The sequence below is a fragment of the Rhododendron vialii genome, chromosome 8a, assembly GCF_030253575.1.
Source record: "Rhododendron vialii isolate Sample 1 chromosome 8a, ASM3025357v1".
Lineage (NCBI taxonomy): Eukaryota > Viridiplantae > Streptophyta > Magnoliopsida > Ericales > Ericaceae > Rhododendron > Rhododendron vialii.
In genome coordinates this window covers 29,879,179-29,901,932 of record NC_080564.1, presented here as the reverse complement: position 1 = coordinate 29,901,932, position 22,754 = coordinate 29,879,179, and the positions used below count along the sequence as shown (strand labels likewise).

The window sequence follows — 22,754 nt, the reverse complement described above, 5'->3', positions numbered from 1 at the left end:
GTCCATAGCAGGTATTAATTAACAAAACACATTCTTGCCCGTCATTTTTCCAAAAAATTTCAATTCAATGGAGTTGGCTTTCTCTAATTCCCGGACGTCTTCTTTCCCACACCACACAATGCGATTCTACATGTCACGGGTCGGTTACCTTTATCATGATAAATGATCTTGATTTTTTTTTAATTATTTATAATGGTTGATTAAGATTTCACATCCTACAAATATATTTTCCTTTACCTCTCTCAAATCCTTCAAAACAAAATTCAAAATCAAACCTCAACTTCAATAGAACACAAATAAAATTCCATTACAGCCCATAGGGCCCCCACCAAACAATCCAAGCCCGTTTACAGCGCAAAATAGGGGCCAATATATATCGCACAAACGAAATTATTTTGACTCCCATTTCTCTTCGGTCGTACTGGAGAAAAATTCGTGGGGTTTTTTTCATTTTTTTTTTGCCGGGCGCCATGGCTGGCTCTTCTGCTCCTCCCTCCGATTCAAATCCACCGGCGGCCGGAGGCGGAGCCTCAAAGTACCTCGCCAACCTTCCCTCTCGCGGCCTCTTCTCCTCAACTGTCCTCTCCTCCAATCCGGTCATCCCTCTCTCTCTCTCTCCTTACTTCAATCAATTTATCTTCTAAACCCTAGTTCCCGTTAGAACATTACTCATGTATGCTTTGTACATTTGATTTGTATGTATTTGTTTCGGCCTGAAATAATGGTAGGTGATTTGAGATACTATATGTGGTTTAGTTGTGCAATTTTGTTATTGTTTGGTTGGAAAGGGAATGTGTGAACTTAAGTGGGGTTTTGAAGTGTCTCAGCGCTGTTTGATTAGGAATCTAGGACCGCGAAATTGCCGTTTTGGAGTTAAAATCGGCGGTGTTGTCGGATTGAGACTGCAGTTTGATTTGGGGGGTTGTGATATTGAGGAGAGCAGTTGCTGTTTGGTTAGCATTTAGAAAAGGAGACATTGGTGATTTGGAGTTCTATTCGAGCAATGTAGTGGAATTGAGACTGCAGGTTGATTTTGGTTTGGTGATATCAAGGAGAGTGATTGGTGATTTCCTATTGCTTTTTCATGTGATTGCTGCTAGTTTATGACCATTTTCTGTGCATTAACTCATATCATCAACGAGGTCTCCCGTGTTTAGTCATTTCCAAATTAATGACTACACCAGCAAATGCCCCTTTATTTGCTCATTTGAGTCATTTCCAATAGAATGGTGATGATTGATGTACAGGTTGTAGGTCTTCCCCTGATGCAAATTGGCTTAATCAGATCCTGATCCTTTGTATATCTGCCAGTATGCTTACTTTAGTGGTTGTCCAGACTCCACAATTCTAGATAAGTACATAGCATTCATGTGTTCTATATAGGAATGAGTTTTAGTTGTTCGGGTTTAAGACTAGAAGAGGATTACTAAATCATTTAAGTTGTACTTGAGTGGTACATTGTACGAGGTAACAAGGCTATTTATATTTTCCCCCTGCCAAAATATATATAACTCACTAGTCACTACTGCTGTTGGGCTGCTGAACATTATCATAATGCTGTTAAAAGATGATACCATCTGTAGGTTGCTACGCTGCTTAGGTTGTTTCTAGGATGCTTGATCATCCTTTGATGTATTCATTGTTTCTAGTTATCAAATTTTTGAAAAGAAATAAGCACCTTCATGTCTAAATCATGTGTCGAAGTCTACTATTAAAGTGAATATGGGCAAAGGAAAACAACGCGAGTATTCAGTAAGGTTGGCATTTGTACGTTGTGTCTTTGAGGTAGGTAAATGGGTGAATAAGCACTATAGTTATGGGCAATCAGAAAGATGAAACAACCTTAAGTACTTCAGGAATAGAGGTTTGCATCAAATAGTGACAGTGATCAGCTAGGTTTTGAAGAAATAGGTTAAAGGATGGCACATCTGGCAGACTGTCTGCATAGTGGATTACCGTCTTGAAGCAATGACTCAAGTTCCCTATATCGGTTCTATCACTTGATTTATTTTTTCGGAAATGGAGTAGGGAGTAAATGTGTGTGCATAGTACCCTAAATTTTCATCTGAGCCAATGTTTGCAGTGTGTACATGTGATGATAAGCAAGATTTAAGAAGAACACACAACACAACAATAAGCATGCATGCTTTTATTTCAAAGGAATGATTAATGACAGGGAAATTTGTGCAGGGTGGAATGCGGGTTTATATCTGTGATCATGATACAGCTCCCCCAGGTTTGTATCATCGCTTTAGCACTCATGCTTCACATGTTTGTAGTTAGTTTGTAAGTTTTTGACACATCATTTATTCTGTGTCTGTTACTTCCCTCTAACTGGATGTGAAGCTTAGAATAGTTCAATAATCAATCTTTCTTAACTTTTTGTGGCTTGACTTCTTAAGATTTCTGGATTTGCTAGGTATCGTTAAGGTGACCGATTCGACTTGCCAAAGGTTTAAAAGTGTTTCTTTGATTTACCGGTTCATTATCAACCCTTACTGTACTAACAATATAGGTTACATATCTGTATAAGTCAGTTTTTTTTTTTTTTTTTTAATGGAGGAAAATGAGGATATGCTATGTAAATGGACAACATCTATTAGTGAGGTTAGATCATTAAGTTCCAGGACCTTGTAAATAACTCACGGTAATCTTGAAGTTTAATATACAAGAACACAGGAAAGGAGCAGGTCAATTGGATTGCGACTATGACTAGTCATTTGATAACTTGAATCAATGATTTTAAAAATCACTTTCTCTCTTCTAGAAAAAGGATGGTCAATGTCATGTTAGGTCATGGCCTTGTCAAGTCCAATTCCTTGTCAGGATTGGACAGTTGAGCCAACTTTTAGAAACTATGACTTGTTACTTTGTCCTTTATTTTGGATTTAGAGCCAAGCAGTGGGCTTTTGAGGCTTTATTGAGTTGAGCTTATTTCAAGAACCACATTTTAGTTGACCGTTTGATAACCTAGTGCAGTTTGTTTGCACTATTTTATGTTTTTAACTTTGTGTTTTCTTTTTCACTTTCGCCACCAAACTAATTTATGATATGGATATGCCAATTGAGCTGTGCTAACTACGCAGACATTGTGCACAGATCACAGTATGGGCCCGAACCGAGCCATTCATTAAACATAAACCATTTTTTCAAGGGCTCCTGTGAAAACTTAGCTCAATCCAATACCTATAGGTGCTCGATCCAATCACATTCAGATTACAGGATCTTGAAATCTGAATGGAAAGTTAGATGATTGGTTATAGCACCTAGGTAGCGGATTGAGCTGATTTTCAACTGGGGCCCTTGAAAAAATGTTTTAAATTTAATGAACGACTCGGATCGTTTGTGTACCGTGATCTGTGCTCAATATCTGTGCAGTTAGACTTTCTGATGCCTATTTCTATGCTGCAGTAAGGTTGGAAAATATTTGTATTTTTGTCTCCAATGATAAATAGAGTTCCTTACCTTGTTTTCCCTTAGTTTTTGGTCGGGCATAAGGCATTGAAATTTGCCCAACAAGTGCATTCTCCTGGAAGGGGGTTTGCAATTATATCTTGGTGGTAGTACTCGGTGAATGATAGCAATAGTAATCCTCCTCCCTGAATACGTTTCCTTTTGATCTCAGCTACATTTCGCTTCTTGATAAATATGATGCTTAGCTTTGCAATCTTTCAAAGCACCATGTTGTCAAATCCTTATATTCCTTGGGAATGATCCAGCAAATGGACTAATGACTATTTGTAAGGACAAATGTTGGTACTCCTTGTCTATGGAACCTTTAATGTGGCTATTTTTGTTAACATTCTTGTGTTAGGCCCTTCAATTCACTTGTAAGGGTAGGTTTTGACTTCTTTTGCACAATGTTGAGTTTTGGTTTTGGAGTCATTTACATCATTATATGTGAAACTGGAAGACCTAACTTTTTTGTGTTTTGTGTTCAGATGACCAGCTGATAAAAACAAACCAAACCAACATACTGATCAGGTCTCTCATGCTTAAGAAACAGAAGGGTGATTCCAGCTCAAAGGATATAAAGGGTGCTTCTCCAAGTGAGGCTTCCAGAAAGAGGTGCTTGCTCCATTATGTTTTAGCAGATCACAAATGTTGTTCTCCACGACGTCCACGTGCATATGCAATGCTATGAGATCATATTTGACATTTAGTATGAATGTCATTGTTCATCAAGCACCTTTTTCTTCCATTAATGCATGGTTGATTTACTTCAGCTCATGTATTTCTGCTGCCTTTTATAGGCCTGCCGAAAGAGCATTGGATGGAAGGGCTTCCGCTAAGAGGGGTGCGACCAACAATCAAGCTGGTTCTCGACAAGGTGATAATACCTGCATTACTTGTTAATTGTAGTGGGGGTGTATTCAGATATTATTATTTCTGTAGGACTCCTGGAAAGGAGACATTATAAAATAGATTACATAAATGTGTTCTGTTCTTCTTTTCTTTTTCCATTAGGTTCCTAGAATTGTTTGGATATTGTGCTATTGGCCTCTTAGAATCGAGTTTTGATGTTTCATAGTCCCCCCTTTTTTTTTCTCATTCCAATTTCGATTTCATGCAACTTCTTAACTGTGCTGCAAAAGGTAATTTCAGGAGTTTGAGTGTGTGCTATTGCGTCACATCTTCCTGGAAAATCCATTGAGTTGAGATACTATCATATTACTGCAGAATTGAGGGGGGGTGTTTGTGGGTGTCTGTCATGATGTGTTTTTTTTTTTTTTTTGTCTTCAAACAATTTTGTTTCCATTCCCTTATTTTGTTGTTGAGGGACTTTAACATGCTGGCCAATCCTGTTTATACTATGTAGTTGTCAGCCTTGGTAATTTGTGAAGCTCTAGAATATGCTGCATTTAATGGTGGTTGTGACAGGTATAGAGGCACAAGTGATGTCTGTAGTTGCCTATTGTACTATTAGAAATGTGACACTTGACATTCAATTTGATAAAACCAAGGAGAAGATGCAAATTGTTTTGCAGTATAGTAATATAAGTTTGCCTCCAGAGGATTTCCTCCCATTTTTTTTATCTTCTGTGTCTCTTCATCTCGACCTCTGTTTTTCTTACCATTGGAGGTGGCAACATCATTTGTATGCAATGGAGAGGATCTTGACAGTAAACCCGTATACTTGTTGATCCTTGTCCAAACTGTTCCTTCATACTTTTTTTTCAAGTAGTTTATTTTAATCTAATTCACTTGCTGAATATTTGTATGTTGTTTTCTTTCCTTTTTCTCTTTGGCAAGTAACCAGTTATCATTATTATTTTTCTCTATTTGAGCCACGTAGAAGGATCAAGATCTCGTGTACCTGAGAAGGATTTCCAGAGTTTGACTGTCGAGAGACTCCGTGCTCTTTTGAAGGAGAAAGGTCTTTCTCGGAATGGAAAGAAGGCAAGTCATCAAAACACTTACTCTCATTGTTTAGAACTCTTAGGCACTGTTTAGTTCGCTGGAATGATTTGAGAATGAATGAAATGCCACTCATCAAAATTGGGGAATGATTGTTCCATTTTAATAAGGGAAATTTTTATAAATGGTCCCTCTAGTTTCCATGAATTTTCATTTTCGTCCCTCTAGTATCAATTGTGTTACTTTTAGTCCTATAATTTGCATTCTGTCTCAATTTCGTCCCTCTCACTTACGGCGTTAATGAAACAAACGGAATTGGAGGACAAAATTGTCATTTCTCCTCACAGAGGGACTAAATTGAGATTTCATGCAAACTAGAGGGACTATTTCTATAATTTTGTTTTTTACTTTTGTTTTTGTAAATAAATTTAAAATACATCATATATAATATATTTCTCATCTCATTTTATAGTGAATAATAAAATATATGTTGAAATTTTGTAAAGTTTTTATTATATACATCACAAAAAATATGAGAAAATTCAAAAAACAACCCTTATGTTAATTGTCTTGGTCTTGTATTTTTTTTTTCAATTGAATTTTCACTATCGTTATTTTTTTTGTCATATGATTAAAACGAAAAAGTTGTTCAGTAGTATTTAGAAATTTTGTAATTGTGTTTAATTAAGCAATGAAACACTATTAAATATTAAGAGATCAAATACATTAAAATATGGGTATAAGTGTATTTATTTTTGGACTTACTCATAAGATCACTCATATAACAAATAAACACGGATTTTAAACATTTTTTTATTGGGTGAAAAAATAAGAAGATTATAAGAACATGATACAAAGACATTAGCTAAGGCGTTGATTTGTGCATTTTCTAATATTTTTGTAATGTGTAATGAAATATAAATTTTTCAATATAGTTTGATTACCCAATAAAAAATAATTCAGTTGTCAAATACATTTCTTATGGTCTTTTTTAATTTATTTGCAAAAAACAAAAGTAAAATGTAAAATTTTAAAAATAATCCCTCTGGTTTGCATAAAATTTCAATTTGGTCCCTCTGTGAGAGAAAATGACAATTTTTCCCTTCAATTCCGTTTGTTTCATGGACGGCGTCAGGGAGAAGGACGAAATTGAGATGGAATGAAAACTATAGGGTTAAAAATGATACAATTAATAGTAGAGGGACGAAAATGAGAACTCGTGCAAACTAGAGGGACCATTTTTAAAAATTTCCCTTTTAATAATGTTGATTGTTCCATTTTAATGTACGGTCTGTCATTTTTTAGTGAATCAAACATCAGAATGAGCATTATTAGGGAATCATTGATCCAAACACTGCTTTGATGCAATCATTGATCCCGTTCTCTAAGGATGCAATCTTATACTCTATCTAGTATTGAAGTATTCCAATTGATGGTCTTAATGGAGACCATTGAAGGTTCAACTAGATTGCACGTCTGCATAACGTTTCCCTGGGCTGTTTCTTTTGTGTGGTGTATGTTTATTTCCTTCTGTGTGATGTAATGTAAAGTGTGAAGTGAAATAAAGTAAAAGTAGCAAGATAATTGTTGCTTTACTTTTAGTCATGTCATTCCTTTAGGAAGTGGTGAAATGTATTGTTCATATGTGTCCATATGGGTAATGTAGTTAGGCGTGATGTGCTGGTCTGAGAGATTCCACCAGAAAGTGTTTGTATTAGTAGCTTTTCAAAGATGCCATGATGTATCGCATGTGTAATAGTAAATGTTTGTAATAGTTACCTTCTGGGAACCTTCCCAGCCTAGGCCTCTCTTCACCCTATAAAAAGAGGAGGCCTCCACCAATGTAGTGTTTGGCTCACTGGAATGAAGCTACAATCAAACATCTGTTCCCTCTAAATGCTGATCTCAACGTTTGTCTCGCTAAAAATGACAGAATATACAATACAAATGGAATTATCATTCCCCATTAAAGGGGAATGGCATTGGAGTATGGGAGACCAAGGAATGACAATCTCATTCCTTCCCAAAATCCCTCTTTCCTAGTGAACCAAGTACTATCTCTATGTTTGTGACTCCTAATGTGGACTTAAATGGACAGGATGAACTGATTGCCCGATTACGAAGCGCAAATGGCCGGTCATAGTTCAGAGGTGGAGGAACAAGTTGCTCTTCAAATCTCGACTACATTCGGTAACAAGTAGATGAATTTTTTGTTTTCCAGTGTAATTTCAGTGTGATTTTGTAGAAACTTAGAGTGAGAGAAGAAATGTCGACACATTTTCTTTTTGTGATCCCGTCTGTTGTGCATTACTTATTTTTGGTTGACTGAAGATTTGTGAATTATTAACTGGTACAAAAGCATAACTACAGTGTTTGGTAGTTTAATTTCGAAAATATGAGGGTCTCCTTTCACAACCTTATTTTCTGAAGAAAATGATACCTACTGCTAGTTATCAAAATCATGAAATTCGGTTCAATTTGATTTGGTGCGGCATATAATTGTTCAAAGGGTGGCGATAATACCACGAAGACTTTCTGTAGTGCACTACAGTGTTAGGTTGTCTTATACCCTTAGTAGCATAATTTTCAAAATGCCATATTTTCGCGCTCTCAATCTTTGCACTGCGTTCATGCTTTCAATCCTCACTCTTGCTAATTTTAGTAGGTTGGATTGTGTTTCAATCATTTGGTGGGTAACAACTTTTTAACTTGACACCAATCCATCGTCGTCTTAAAACCAACAGGTTTAATTTTTTTGGGTGATTTCGACTCAGCGAGAAATTATTCGTTGCCCCAAAGGCAACAGATCATGTTTGACAGGTGGTGCCTCCCAACCAATTAAAATTTGTCCTACTAATTTTGTGTCAGACTTTTGCCACCTCAATTGACAGAGAAACTCGGCAAACAAAAATGCAACAAGAGTTAGAGTCACCTACTCCTGGTCTTTTCAATTTTAATTTGGAAAATGATTTTGCCACTCTCTTTTTTGTTAACGCAACTTTCTTATAAGTGTATTTTTTATGCAAAAATACACTTGGAGGGGAATAATGTTAACAAAAAAAAGAGTGGCAAAATCAGCATCCTTTAATTTATGGCTTTTCTCTCTTTTACTTTACTTTTCCCTCCCATTTTTTCTCATCATTTTTGTCAAATGACCTTTTGTCCTTGTGCAATCCCTAAATTAATTATGTATAAAGTTTTATATGTAATTACAAATTTAATTATTCTTTCACAATTTAAGCCGTAATATTTATTTCTACTAACAAAATAACGAATTTAGTATTATTATTAAACAAATTTTTTATAAAATTTGGTTTTTTTAAAAAAATTAAGTGTTCCAAATTTCAATCCATTTGAACTAGTGGAAAGATTTTAGTTTTTTTGATAATTTTATCCTGAATAGTCATAATTAAATTTTGATTCTAGGACTCTCGTTGATTAATCCTAAGAAAGTTGTAAAATCATACTATATCTCTTTGGGCTAATCAACGAGAGCTATAAAGTCAAAATTTAATTATGACCATTTAGGATAAAATGATCAAAAAATTAAGATCTTCGCACCGGTTCAAACGGATTGAAAATTGGAACACTTATTTTTTTACATTGTTTATATATTAAAAAAAAACATAGTTAAAAATTGATAAAAAAATTAAAATCTTCGCACCGGTTCAAACGGATTGAAAATTGGAACACTTATTTTTTTAGATTGTTTATATATTAAAAAAAACATAGTTAAAAATTAAGTATTCCAATTTTTAGTCTGTTTGAATCGGTGCGAAGATTTTATTTTTTTAATCATTTTATCTTAAAAATTAGCCAAAATTGAAAAGTAAAGCAAGAGAGAGAAAAACGGGTAGGTGACTCTAAAGTATGTTGTATTTCCGTTTGTCTCCTTTCTCTGTCAAGAGAGAAATTGTTTAGGTGGCAAAAGTCTGACACAAAATCAGTAGAACAAATTCTAATTGGTGAGAGGCACCACACGTCAAACACGATGTCGAATAATTTCTCCGACTCAGCTGATATCCAACACAGATCGCGTAATAGTCATGATTCTCTCGCATATATCCAGGTAGGGTGCACGTCAGCATTGCTAAGTAGGTGAGGTTAATAAAGTGTGGTACGCTGCACTTTGGCATTGATATGGTAGCAGCCTATCGTCTATTAGTTTACAAATGCAGATATAGCGGAGGATGAGTACAGGTGTCGCATGTCCCTTGGCTAGTCAAACTGTCAACGGTCGCACATATTGACCTTTCCTACACCGTCCAACTCAACCCACTCTGGATTTCAATCCATGATTTTCTTGGGTCGGTTGGCGGATTTTTTGGGATGTAATCGAATTATTGGAGGAGATTGAATAACGCATGTTTTTTTTTCCTTTTTTTCTCAGCCAACAAAAAGGTTTTATGAGAAGAAAAAAGGAGAGGAGATGGATCTGTGGAGGAGATGAATCGTGGCATTATAACCACCCTTGTTCAACATACTTAATATATGAAAAATTCACTTATGTCAAGGTTAACTATCAATAATGCCCAAAAAAGTACACAATTTCTTTAGGTTAATCACCCATAATCAACAACCCAAAACAATACACGTGTTGTTGTAGAAAATAATGTTGTTTTTCCCGAACCCAGAGTGGTCCATGCCACTCCCCCCACTTATTGGCCCTGCGTAACAGTTGTACCCATGGCCTCTGCGATGCAAACAACCCCCCACCCCACCCCACCCCTCTCTGATTTATTTTGTGGTGACCCCAAGCAGAAAGAGACTTGGAAGGAATCACAATGAACTGCTAGATAGTTTTGTAGATACGCAATCTAAGTTTTGGATTCCCCCATCCAGATTAATGCTTCAACTGTTTTGATGTCAACTTAAGTCTAAATGATTAATTGATGAGACCGTACAGCCGTGTTTGGATTTCCACATCGATAGAGATGGGAGCGATGAAGACAAGTTGAAAAAGAGCTCTGCAAATTCCTTGCTTTCTTTAGCTTGCGTTTTCCATATGTCCTTCACTAAAATTGTTTTCCACATATTTACAATCTAAACACAGCCTCAAATATCCAAATCTTCATTTACAACTTATTAGGTCCCGTTCCGCTCGAGTTTTTTTTTTATTTTTTTTAAGTATTTATTTTCCTCTTTACGAGATATGTTATGATTCTCTCTCGCGTATATATATCACCTTTAATTCAAAAAATATGTACTTATTTACTTATTTTCCTTAGCGGAACGGGGCCAATATTTATAAAGAGACATGCCAATTAAAGATCGCCTAATGATCTCCGTGTAGAAAGGCCCATGGATGTGGAAATTGGTGTGTAAATTGAAATGAAATTGCTTTAAAATTATATAGTATATACTATCATGTTCTTAAAATTAAGTATACACAAAGTAATTAACTAAAAACAGTATACTACTTTGAAATTTTATTTGGAAGGTGTTTTGGTACCGGAATACTGAGTGATTTGAACTTGAACACCAGAAAAAGAAAAAGCAAAAGCAGGCGCCTACCCTACAATTTACTCCATATTCACCACACAAATGTTTTCTGGTCCGGAATACTGAGTTCAATATGGATTTGAACTTGAACACCAGAAAAAGAAAAAGCAAAAGCAGGCGCCTACCCTACAATTTACTCCATATTCACCACACAAATGTTTTCATTAAAAACAAATATGTTCCACATGTAAATTCGATCCGAAGGGAGACAAAGATGTAGTAGTACTTCCCAACAAAAAAATAAATTCAAAAGAAAGAAAGTGATCTGATCATGCATTGAAATATGCTTATTTTTTCCAGAAGCAAAGTAGTAAGAGGGAATTAAGCATAATTTTTTCTTTTAAGTCAGAGGAAAATTTTATTAATCTTTGAAATTGTTACCGTTAGGAACATGCGTGAAAGGTTGAGATAGAGAAAGGGTTAGACCTTTATATATAATTGGGTGGCTCGCCACTTACAAGGCTTAGCCTTTTAAGTGGATATGAATCATTCAATATATATTAGGTCCATGTAAAATTGGTGTTGGAGAGTAAAAAGTTCACGGATCAAGGGGGAGTCAAGTGGATCAAATCAAGGGGGAGCTAAGGCCCAATGCATGGTTCACACATGAGGGGGAGATTGTTAGGAACATGCGTAAAAATTGAGTCCAACATCAGATAAACAGAAAAAAAGTTGGAACTTAATATACAATTGGGTGACTCACTACTTACGAGGCTTAGCATTATCAAAAGAACCATCACTACCACCGTTGTACGTGGGAACCCGAAAATAGCACCTCGATGATGACGGAGAAGCACAGAGAAATGAAAAGGAAGAAAAAAACACATAAGTAACTCTCAGATATGAGATCAAGAGAGAAAACTCTAACTAGAAAAGAAAAGTTATTGAACGCGGGAACAACCATCACATGAGAGGAAGAAAATTAAATATCAATCAAGGATAAAGCCTTTCCTTAGTTCCCACCGCCGCATTAGAATGATGAAAATCCAAGCTAGAGAGGGAGAGGGCAAATTTTAATAATTTGATATGTGTATTAAAAAAAGGTTTTCACGAGTGCACTATTTACACGCAAATTTGACTTAGCTCTAATCTATCAAGTCAAATACTAGTACTAATTCAATGGCAAAAACGGACTCGGAACCCTAATCCCAAAAGAAAAACAAAACTCTAAAATTCTCCGACATGTCTGTGTCATCTCGTCAGAGAAGACGTCTAGAGCCTTGCTATCATGGTTCGATTTGTGGTTCTGAGTCCTTTTGACTTTGTCTTGTTCTCTTCTCTTTTCAAAAAGAATTTTTCAAAAGATTTCTTCTAAATTCTTTCTATTTTTATTATTTTTCTCTCTATCTCTTTACACTTATTATCTCTACCATTTTTTCAAAAAACTTTTCAAAACACAATCCAAACACAGCAAGACATGCTTTTTTCGGGTTTTTCAGAAAAACGGCCGCCCGCTTTTTGCTCTGTACGGCGGCAACGTTCAGATTTCTGATGCTTTCAAAATCATGGGTGGGCAGTGCGTGTGCACACCAACTTCGATTGGCTCAAATCTATCTAATTGCAAAAGATTGGACTTTCACATTCTTCTGTTTCTCAACCCATACCAAACCAGACCAAAACATCTTCTTCAAATATATTCACTCTGAAAGATGACAATTTCTGAAACTCGAGTCATTTTTCACCGATTATATCTTTCAATTTATAATATTTTTTGTGAGTGTGAAAACTTTGTATAATAGAACTAATCGAGAACTATCAAACAAGATTCATATTGCATATTTTTTGAGATTCACATATTGAAAAATATAAAGAATTGAAATTGGCACGGATATAAAAAAGTGATATCTAATTTGAGACGGAGAGAGTAAGTACTTATTTTATATTTTTAAATTTAAAAATAATGTAGATAAAAAATAATTTTTAAATTTTTTTTGCACCATATAAAAGATCTCATTGAGATCTTTTGAGTAAGATCCATATTGCATATTTTTAGATTTCAGTAAGCTCATTATTTTTTAGCTTGAAATTGTCTTTTTAAAAAATAAAAACTTATTTCCCGTTCTAGAACAGGGCAGAAACTTTTACTGGTTTTTTTTTTTTTAAGGAATTTGCGAAACGATTACTTGAAATAATCCAATTTTTCAAGAAAACTTTTAATTTTTTCAACATTTTTTGTCGGGTCCGCGAAAGGGTAGTAGAGATTCTTCTAGTGTTGATCTCATTGTTTTCGACGAAAATTGACAAACACGTTAATTTTGTACGTAGTTTCCATAAATTTCTTCATGAGCCATCGTGATCTTTTATTGTTGTGAGTACTGGAAGGGCGATAGGTATGAACAATTAATATTAATTGTTTTATTTTATACCAAGAAGAACGAGGTGCACCGCGCACACAAGAATTCTACGTGCATGCATATTTTTTAATCTTAACGAGAAGAGAGCGAGAGAGTACAATTTTCAAGGGGTGTTATGCGGAATAATTTCGTACGGATTGAAAACCTAAAGGAGTTTGTCAAGTAAACATGAGAATTAAGCTAATAAGTGTGTATTCTCTATCTACACGATTGCGTACTTGAATCTCATGGAATCTCTTAGAGAAGGAGGCCAAACATTTACCTTGGGACTGCAGGAGAATTTGTCCGATCATCAACTTTAACGTTTCAAAATTGATCGAGATGTGTGTATGTTGGTCCGAATATTCGATTACAAGGGAAAAAAAAATTTGTCTGAATTGGAAGAGTGATAGTCGACATAGATGTCGACATGAGAGCTAGGGGTGCATATTTAACGGCTCGTGGAATTAATGGGTACGAACAAAATGGTACAAAGACATATCCCATTGGGGGGAACAAAAACGTGCTATAAACCCTAACCAATTCCATCACATGTCATTTATTTATATTAAGGGCCCACACTGTGGTCTCGTGGACTTAGTAAGCCCACATCACCAGATTCGGGCTTGAAAATCTCTGCACCACTCCATAACCCAAAATGTTTTCTCTCTGCATGAATAATTCAAATCAGGTGTCCCGGTCAATGTATGCAAAATTCGAATAACTCGGGGGGACTTACCCCACCGTAACAATACTTTTCTTCTTATTAGTACGACAGGCCATCTTTTCTTATTTTCATCATACTATGATGATGTATTCTGACCATACTTTTTAGACATTTTAGATGGATGAGTATATCCCTCATATGCAGATTACCAAATGATGCGATTTTTGTAAGGTAGCACATCAGATGATATTAATTACTAATAGTGTAACAAATATTATGCTGAATTTTCTTTGCCATTTTATCTAGTATTTAATGTGACACATGTTGAAGGGAAAGACTAGAATACACACCCCTTATTTAGGTGTGTATCATATGCACCCCCAAAATGTTAAGAATCATAAAGAAAATGTTCCGAATCGTATTGCTAAAAAGTTATGATTTTAGTATAAAAATTACGAATCCTAAATGTTACGAATTGTGTTGCTAAAAAGTTATGATTTTTTAGTATAAAAATTACGAGATGCACCAAAATGTTGTGAATTATAATGAAAATGTTACGAATCGTATTACTGAAAGGTTATGAATCACATGCACCGGTATAGTTGCCGTTACTCCAAGCTAGTTTAGCCCCCATTCCTCTAAGGGAAACTGCTTAATTTTTGAATTAAATGTGATGTGTTGTAAGAGAATTACTTATCTCGTAGCTAGAGCAAAAAATAAGTACTTAAAAAATAAGAACCCTAGCGGAACAGGGCATTTAGGCTGGCGAATTAGAAGGGTTGTTAAGGAGCCAATTTTCTTTGCTATTATATGGAGCCATTTGACAAGAACAAGCATTGTCTTTTTTTATGGGGTGGAAGTGATCAATACACTTTGGTGTTATTGAAATCGTGGAAGCCAAGTAATATTGCCGCCTATGGGATTAGTGATTACTTTTTGTCCAACATTTGGTTTTGTGTGAAAGGGATGTGGTTTTCAGTTCCGTGTTTTGTTTTTGTATCCAGTTTCTTGATTTATAGCTGCGCAATTCTTTCTTGGTAGCATTTTGGTGTGTGTGTTTTTATCTCCTTTTTGGTAATGATGCTTTATTGATAATAATAGGATCACTTGACCCTAGCTAGAGTTAAAATTTAAAACAAGGAAAGAGTTCAAAAGAGACACCACCGACGAGCAAGGGTCAAGTGGTCCTATTTAATTTATTATTATTAATGCATTTCTTGCTCTTTCACCAAAAAAAAAAAAAAGAAGAAGAAAAAAGTTCAAAAATTTTAGTGACATGTTTCGCTCCACACTTCAAGAAATGGTTTGGATTCTCTCTGATTTAAGTTTTAGACAGAAGGGATTAGTCCTAATCTAGGCTGCTGACATAAGGAAATCAATTGTTCAGCTCATAAACTCTTTGCGAGAAGATCGAGTTCAATTCTTCACGCAAAGAGTCTCTGAGCAGATCCAAATTAACTATTGATTACAGTATTGGACGGTCAAGATTTCGATTGTCTGCTCCAATCCAAAACTCGGACCGGAGAGTATCGATCCACTTCCTTGAAGAAATTACATTACCAAAATCTCAACCAAATCATCAACAAGATTAACGTCTTTTCTTCGTAGGAGTTGAATTCATAACGTGCCGGGCTAGGTTACATAATCTTCAGCACGATCAATAATACGAATATAATTCTCCTTTAACGTTTCAATAATAGTGCTTGTAATGTTTTGCAACTCGAAAAGACAAAGCCAATTTTACCAGAATCCGCACCGGCGCACCCTTCTCCTTTTCAGCTCGACAATCACGTGCCTAAATTGCGCTCTCTCTCTCTCTCTCTCTCTCTCTCTCTCATATATATACTGTATATAAAACCCACATCCTTGTCCTAAAACTCTCATCCCACCCTCTACACTGCTACCACACAGGCCACTCTCATAACCCACTCTCTGTAATCTGCAACCATGCTTCTCACTCTACTCTTCTTTCTCTCTCTAGCATTACTCCTCCTCTCTCTCCTATTCGCCTTCTGTGAGTACTATCGTAATGAACTCTCTAACAACCCAACAAATGGCCCTCCAACGTACCCAATCATCGGCTGCCTCATCTCCTTCTACCGGAACCGACCCCGTCTCCTGGACTGGTACACGGACCTCCTATCCGTGTCCCCAACGCAGACCATCGTCCTGACCCGGTTCGGCGCCCGCCGAACCATTGTCACGGCGAACCCCGAAAATGTGGAGCATGTGCTCAAGACTAACTTCCATGTGTATCCCAAGGGGAAACCATTTACGGAGATTCTTGGGGATTTTCTTGGGTTTGGAATATTCAATGTGGATGGGGAAATGTGGAGCACGCAAAGGAAGCTAGCGAGCCACGAATTTAGCACAAGGTCCTTTTTTTTTGCAATTTTATTAACTTATTATAAGTGCATTTAATTTTAGGAACTGAACCGTCATTTTTCAATCGAGTTTGTAATGCTTAATCAATGGTTCGGATTTTTGAAATATTCTTACCGCTGTTGTATATTTCTTATCGGTAAAAACTTGTCAGGAAAATCTGTGCCGTTAAAAACATTTTTGTGTAGTTGTGATTGTTCGAAATGTCCTTTGCACAATCTAAAACTGGGCGACAGAAAAACATGATTCTTATTTTATTTCTTATTGCAACTAAGGTTGAGTTTGGATTGAATTAATTCAAACGGCTTTTTTCCTTTTGTTTTGTTTTTTGTTTTTTGTTTTTTGTTTTTTTGTTTTTTTTTTTGCATTTGGGGTCTAAATTTTGTCTTCTAGGTTTAACCAATAACAACTGATCAATTCAACACTAAAGATGATTTAAGCTAACGATTATTTGTCTTTGTAACTTTCAAAATTAGTCCATAATATTTTTAATTTGTCGAGATGAGTAACAGATAAAGAAATTAGGACCAAAAGATAAACGATTTGTAAAGATAAAATAAGCCAATTACAAATAATTAGATAAGTTAGCACAATTTAGCCTCCCTCTAATTAATACAAATATACAATAAGGGTGAAATTTTCTTGGCTACTTTGATTTTAAATTATGCCATATTTGTTGTTCCTTACAATTTCATTTTAGTGTCGTCACATCATTTTTAATAATCTTTTTGGTATTAAAATTCACTTCTAAATTACTTTTTCTAATTGAGGGTGTCTGATAATTTTCAAACATATTTTTTTGTCTGATAATTGAAAATGATTTAGAGAACAAACAAGTAGGTAAAACTACTAAGGAAGATATGGGGTCCGATCTCCTCTCTGTCTTAAAAATTCTTGTGCCGAGGGGTTTTATTGGTTATTGGTTCTGTGTGTTTTTTATGTTTTAAGATCAACGGCCGAAAAATCTCTCTGCACAAAGATTTTCGGCATAAAAGATCCTGCCTCGGAATATATTGGATAGTCCAATACATTATAGGGGAACCATTTGATACATGCACATGCACATTGAGGTAAGAGACCTTAACATTAAATATGCCAGGAAAATTACTAGGGTTAAACCAATTCTTTGCCTCCAGTAAAAATGAGGTTTAACTATTTTACAAATATTAATAATTTCCAAGTTTTCTAAATTAGTGACTTTACAATCGCATTTTTCAGGTCTTTGAGAGAGTTTGTGGTGAAGACCCTCGAGGAAGAAGTGCAAAACCGTCTTTTCCCCTTACTCGAATCAGCCGCAGAAACCGACTCCGTTTTGGACCTCCAAGACATCTTGAGAAGATTCGCCTTCGACACTATATGCAAGGTCACGCTAGGCACCGACCCACACTGCCTAGACCTCTCCCGCCCTCCTCCGCCGCTCATGGCGGGGTTCGACGCCGCCGCCGAGATCAGCGCGAGACGCGCCACCGCGGCCGTCCCCTCCTCGTGGAAAATAAAAAGGGCGTTGAATATTGGCTCCGAGGCGAAACTGAGAGTATCTGTTGATTTGGTGCAGGCATCAGTTGACGCGATTATAGGGGAGAGGAGGGAGAAAATCGACAAATGCGGTGACGGGAAGTGCGACGGTGGTGATTTGCTATCGAGGTTGTTGGCCGCCGGCCACGCCGAGGAGGCAGTGAGGGATATGGTGATAAGTTTCTTGATGGCGGGAAGGGACACCAGCTCGGCCGCCATGACGTGGCTTTTCTGGCTCCTTTCCCGCCACCGTGGGATTGAGAAAGAGATTATTGAGGAAGCGACGTCGTTTTATAAAGACGGTAAGAAAATAATAATGAGTTTGTGTTTGGAATTTTTTTTTTTTTATTTTAAAAAGGAGGGAGGAAGAGATTTCATTATTTCCATATTTTGTTCCAACTTTAAAAGGAAAAGAAATGAAATGAAAAATCTATGGAAATTAGGAAAAGATAGATATATTACGAGTGATAATTTGTGCACTCTACTCTCTTACATTTTAGATGTTGTCTTATAAAGTTTCAAATTAAATAGGAATACAAATCTATTTTAAGATTACTAAAAATAATAATCTTTGGAGTGCATTCATCAAAAAATGGTCATGAAAATTATTTTTCCTTTTTTTTTTTTTATTTGCACAATTTTATTGTTAGTTGGCATTTTTACTCTCTTTAACAAGAAAAAAAATTAGAAAGTTATTTATCTATTACGTTTTCTTTGCACAGCCAAACAAAAGAAATAACCAAGTTTCTCTTTTATTTTCCTTCTATTTCCACAGGTTCCAAACACTCTCTAAATTTTGATGATTTGAAGGACATGAATTACCTGAAAGCGTGCTTGTGCGAGTCCATGAGGCTCTACCCACCCGTCTCGTGGGACTCCAAACACGCGGCGGCCTCCGATCGGTTGCCCGACGGGACAGCGGTGAACAAGGGCGACAGGGTGACGTACTTCCCGTACGGAATGGGGAGGATGGAGGAGCTGTGGGGGAAGGACTGCCTCGAGTTCAGACCGGACCGGTGGTTCGACGAACCGTGGGAAGAAGGCTGGGGGGCCATGAAGACGGTTAGCCCCTACAAGTTTCCGGTCTTTCAGGCCGGGCCTAGGGTGTGTTTGGGGAAAGAAATGTCTTTCATTCAGATGAAGTATGTGGTGGCTTCGGTTCTGAGGAGCTTCGAGGTTTGCCCGGTCCGGCCCGAGGAGGAGCCGGTTTTCGTGCCTCTGTTGACGGCTCATATGGCCGGTGGGTTCAATGTTAGGGTACGGAAAAGGAATTCGGCTACAGCTTAGTCGTTACGTCGGTGCACGATAAGTACGGAATATATGATATCAATGCGGTTCTGATCACTGAAGGGAGACGAATAGTGGATCCGTAAAAATTCATGATGTTATTATAAATAAATCGTCTCCTTGTATGGTTGTGATTGTATAAAAGTTTTGCGCGTCCAATATTCGAGACCGTATATATATATATATATATATATATATATATATATATATATAGATAATATTTCCAAATGAATACATAAGCTAAACCGTAAATTTTAATGACACGAATGATGAATCTAATAAATATGTACGTAATAATTAATTGTGGAAGGAAATTAAAGTACCACAATTTGGCTGGACATCCTTTTTCTCAATCATGCATCCCAATCCATTCTTGGAATCCCAAGTTTATGTTAATTACATAATAATGTTTGTTTTTCCTTAATTAGCAATAAAACGTGTTTATTTCTAATCAAACGAGACAAATAAGTTAAAACTTAATAAAACCCGATCTGCAAGTCATCCTACATCAAATGACACGAGCTCTAAATATACCTGCAGGTAGAGGTGTCAAATAGACGGGTTTGGGTCAAATTGGGTAAGATGTAAGTGGGTTTGGTCTCTAATGGGTCATTGACCCATTTAGAATCCATTAGTTATTAGGTCAATGACTCATACCCAACCCGACCCATTTTATTTAAAATTGAACCCAACCCGCCCATTAGCCCAATTACACACACGCACACATTAAATTTTAAAATAACTAAGGTATTTCCAAACCAAACAGTAATTTTTTTTCTTTATTCAAATTTTTTTCGTATTTGATAGTTTTGCGTCAAACTTTTGTGATTTAATGATTCATCTCGTTGAGAAAAATCGGAAAAGTAAAAAAAAATTATGATCGAAACTCATAATTTTTTAAAAAAAGACAATAATAAGTCAATTTTTTTTTGTCTTATTGACTTTTTTTTGTTTTTATTCAAAAAATTATAAGTTTCGATCAAATTTTTTTACTTTTCCGATTCCTCTCGTCGAAACAAATCAATAAGTCGCAAAAGTTTAACACAATAAAAAAAATGCAAAAAAAAATTGAATAAAGACAAAAAAATAATGGATGAGATGTGTTTTAATCCAAACCCTATGCGGGACTACCATGAGAGAAACTTATTCACGGCGGAGAGCAATTTCACCGGTCCATTCACGCAATCAATGGATGAGATGTGTTTTCAATTTTGACTGGTCAAAATAATTGTTATCGGTCACAATGGTTTTTAATCCGGATCGTCCAAAACATTTTTGGACACGTGTGATTTAGCATAGAACAATTGAATAAATGAGAGAGAGAGAGAGAGAGAGAGAGCCATACTCCTCGGCGTCCCAATTGAAAGAGACAAAAACCTGGTAAAGAGACGGGAATTTGGTGGGTTACTTTCATGACCCATTGGGTCATTTAAGTTGACCCAATTTATTCCCAATTAATAATGGGTTAGCTGGGTTTGGACCCAATCATACACAACTAATAAATGAGTTGGGTTAGGTCGATCTATTTTTTAGTTGATGGGTATGGGTTTGTTAATGGGTCTGGGTTCAATTTGACACCCCTACCGTAGGGGCCCTACGTACAGGTATGCATGTGTTTCGTACAATATATTTGTATTTGCAGTCGCGCGTAAGCTGATCCGGACATCCGGTTATCAAAAAAGAAAAAATATATATATTTGTATTATGTGGCGGCTCTAGATATTTTGGTAGGGTAGTCATTTCGAAACTCAAATTACTAAAATATTACTGAGAAAGTAACACAGAAAGTACTATCCAAATATACTTCGATCTTATCTTATCTCATTCCAAAGAGGCATCTACCTGCACGGATCAATCAATCATTCAAGTCAGACACTCCCATAATCCATTTTCTCTTCGTAAAATTTCTTTTAACTAATCATAGCGAATAAATAATATTGCGGGGCTGAAGTGAAATATCAAGTCGTCTATGTCTTATTCTTTAAGAAAAAATGGTTCATAATAACCCCAACATTGGCTCATACCTTTCGTTTCTTTTTCTTTTGGAAATCGGTAGGAGATCAATTTTCGTGCATATTCGAAGAACTATATTAATGAAATAATACATCAACAATGTGCAAATCCACAATTTGCAACAATTATAACTTATGCCAAAACAATTGGGCTTTTTTGTGAATTACATTGTTAATTTCTTAGCTTTGGGGAATTACCTATTCACAAGTGAAAGGCATATGTCAATTCTTAGCTTGGTGGTCAAGGTTTGGAACATCTTTTGGCGCCAGCACATACAGGGTTTTTGCCCCGGCTTTAATTGAACTTCTTTGCCAATGGATGGTGGGAAGAGATTGGTCGAAATACGCGTAAACTGACCCAAACATCCTAAGTTTAAAATAAATAAAAAAAGTTACTGAAATTGTTTTTTCAATATCAGATGTTGACTTTATCGATGAGACGCTTTCTTTCTTTCTTTCTTTCTTTCTTTTTTTACAATTGTGAGAAGTTGTATTCAACTGTGAGGCAACTTACACAATAGAGAGGAACCCCAAGAGATGCTTTCTTTACTTGTGATATCTGTGTTATAATTATTGCTGGGAGATGCAATTAATTGTTTGTTAGTCCTATATACTCCTTCCATTCAGGGCACACAAGTCCACGTACTGATTGTTTTTTTTTCCCATACGTTATACATTAGCGGAGATTAGAGAAGAGTTAGTAAATTAGTCCACAGAATTACTCCAGAGGTTGTCCATAGCCCTGAACCCACATAGCCCACGATAGAGCTTGAACCTTGTTTTCACTTGCAGGAGGACTAGGAAATACCGTTGGGCTACAAGCCTTTTGGCAAGTTCGTTTTGTTGAATGGATTGTTTGAGTTATTGAACCTACAAGACAAATGGGATGAATTTCAAACTCTCTTGAAACCTTGCCTGCTTAAAGCCATTTTTATGTGTCAGTTGATGCGTGTTTTATTTGTACGATTCTAGCAAACTAAACTTTGAGATATAAAAATATGTATAAATGCTTGTCGTAGTAGTAGTATTTTTTACTATTCACCAAAAGTTACACTATACGAAGTTTATTTAGATTTAAGAATTTTATATGAGAAATCTGTCAAAACTAACGAGTTTCGAAAATAAATGAGTTAACTAGACGGGCTTGAAAAAAGTAAATTTTGATAGGATCATGCTTTAAAATGTGGAGTGAAACCTGTTTATTAGTCAGAGACTTTGGTATGCATATATAAATTCCGTTACTATGTAATATAAGTGATAAGTCTAACTTGTCTGTCCGACCTGAGGAATGTGCACCCTACTCCATTATTAATCATTATAAAAAGAAAAAAGTATTTTCTTGTGGTGTTGAAGTATTTCAAAGCAGCATGTGACCATGTTCCGAGAGCAGCACTGAATAATTACACCAAGTAGTACTATTAAAACAAAGACACGAGGATCGATAGAGATCCAACATGAAGGACAATGTGACAAAATTTCCATCCATGTGAGCCCTGTCATGTTGATTGCAATGTGTTGCAGGAGAAGTTTTTGGGTGCAAATAAGGAATAGTCCACGTGGTACGCGAGTATGTATTTGAGAGAGTGGTCGGTTGAGTGGGAGAGAAAGTGTTCGGATCTAGACTATCCAAAATACATTTGGACGTCTTAGATGCGCGCTCGAGTACCACATTGACCACCCAAAAACTACTCGTGTTGT

General features: G+C 36.2%; 2 protein-coding genes across 2 annotated transcripts; both read left to right on the top strand.

The window, feature by feature from the left end:
• The first annotated feature begins 264 nt into the window (after positions 1-264).
• On the top strand, positions 265-7,773 carry LOC131335156 (uncharacterized). Its single transcript, XM_058370398.1, has 6 exons — positions 265-596; positions 2,191-2,236; positions 3,942-4,068; positions 4,254-4,330; positions 5,297-5,400; positions 7,457-7,773. Exons 1-6 carry the CDS (start codon positions 471-473, stop codon positions 7,499-7,501), a joined length of 525 nt encoding a protein of 174 aa, XP_058226381.1. The 5' UTR covers positions 265-470; the 3' UTR covers positions 7,502-7,773.
• A 7,920-nt stretch (positions 7,774-15,693) lies between these two features.
• LOC131335155 (cytochrome P450 94B3) lies at positions 15,694-19,203 on the top strand. The gene is made up of 3 exons (XM_058370397.1): positions 15,694-16,235; positions 17,461-18,059; positions 18,533-19,203. The coding sequence occupies exons 1-3, from the start codon at positions 15,808-15,810 to the stop codon at positions 19,042-19,044; spliced, it is 1,539 nt and encodes a 512-aa protein (XP_058226380.1). The 5' UTR covers positions 15,694-15,807; the 3' UTR covers positions 19,045-19,203.
• Positions 19,204-22,754: the final 3,551 nt, after the last annotated feature.